Genomic DNA, 1,134 nt, shown 5'->3' with positions numbered 1-1,134 from the left:
ATGATCCCACACACATAAGCATATGACACCACTAATTAGATTCAGTGGGTTATGAAAAAAAAAAGGAGGAATAGGAGACATGAAGCTTAGGGCACTATGTGTTCAGGATGAGGTGTTTTCATAAAGTAAATACTTTCAAAATCAAGCATGCTCTAGTTAGACCTCGCTGAGCACAGCATGTTTATGTGCAGGATGCAGGTGCCTGGGGATCACTGTGTGCTCACTGCACAGAGGTAGACAGCAGAGTCACTGGGCTGGGAGTCTCTGATGTGCAGGGAAACATGCAGGCTGGCTCTGTTGAGGTGAGCTGTGAATCTGCCTTCTTCCTTGTCACCATTGGAGAAGATGGACATCACCAACTCAAGGCCTTTCCCAGAATGCTGTTTGTACCACCAGAAGTTGTATGAGGCACTATCACTGGAAGTGCAGTTGAGAGAGGCCATGGCTCCCTCTGGGACACTGAGGGATTCTGGGTTCTGCTGCACCTTCTCCTGGCTGCTCACCGCTGTGTAGAAATACAAAGGTCAGGCAAACAGGACTGGGGAATAAGGATGCTAACACTGTAGAATGCTAACACTTGTCCATGGGACTCCCAACCCTTAAGTAAAGACTTAAAACATTGGTGTTTCTACCACTATCCTAGACTAATAACTAGAAACAACTTCACACACCACAATTTATTTACAAAGCAAATGTACAAACTCACAGTTAAACTGAAGCCACAGGACCACCAGCAAAAAGTTCAAGGATTTCATCACTCCCTCTTCCCTTCTTCACTGAGGATTCAGATTTTAAACCCCCCAAATTAGTTTCCCATTTCTAATGTTTCTTCTTCAGGAAACATCAAGATACAGTTCCACCAAGTAGAGAAAAAAGCACATTTCACCACCTTTTGTTTTCATCATCAAACCCCTCCCCTCCTCCATTACCTCTCTTCTCCTCCCCTTTTCCCCACAAATTTCTCACTCAAAACCACTTGACAGTTTTCCCCAGTCTTTGAGAAGAGGCTGCCATCTTGTGGATACTGACAATGACTAAAGAATTGCTAAAAATAAACCTTTCTTAGGTGAGTTTCTAAAAGTAAAAATCTGCTGTCTTAGTTAAACACAAATTTAAGAGACATTTGCTCCAAGT

At 43.2% G+C, this 1,134-nt stretch overlaps 1 gene segment (V, D, J or C); it reads right to left on the bottom strand.

Moving 5' to 3' along the window:
- Positions 1-209: 209 nt before the first annotated feature.
- LOC129693234 (T-cell receptor alpha chain V region 2B4-like) lies at positions 210-770 on the bottom strand. The segment is given in 2 exon segments: positions 210-505; positions 707-770. Coding segments are annotated over 2 exon segments (345 nt in total).
- Positions 771-1,134: the final 364 nt, after the last annotated feature.

Source organism: Psammomys obesus, unplaced genomic scaffold, assembly GCF_907164565.1.
Source record: "Psammomys obesus unplaced genomic scaffold, mPsaObe1.curated_primary_1811, whole genome shotgun sequence".
Lineage (NCBI taxonomy): Eukaryota > Metazoa > Chordata > Mammalia > Rodentia > Muridae > Psammomys > Psammomys obesus.
Note: the sequence above shows the minus strand (reverse complement) of the source record. Positions and strands in the feature narration are given on the sequence as shown.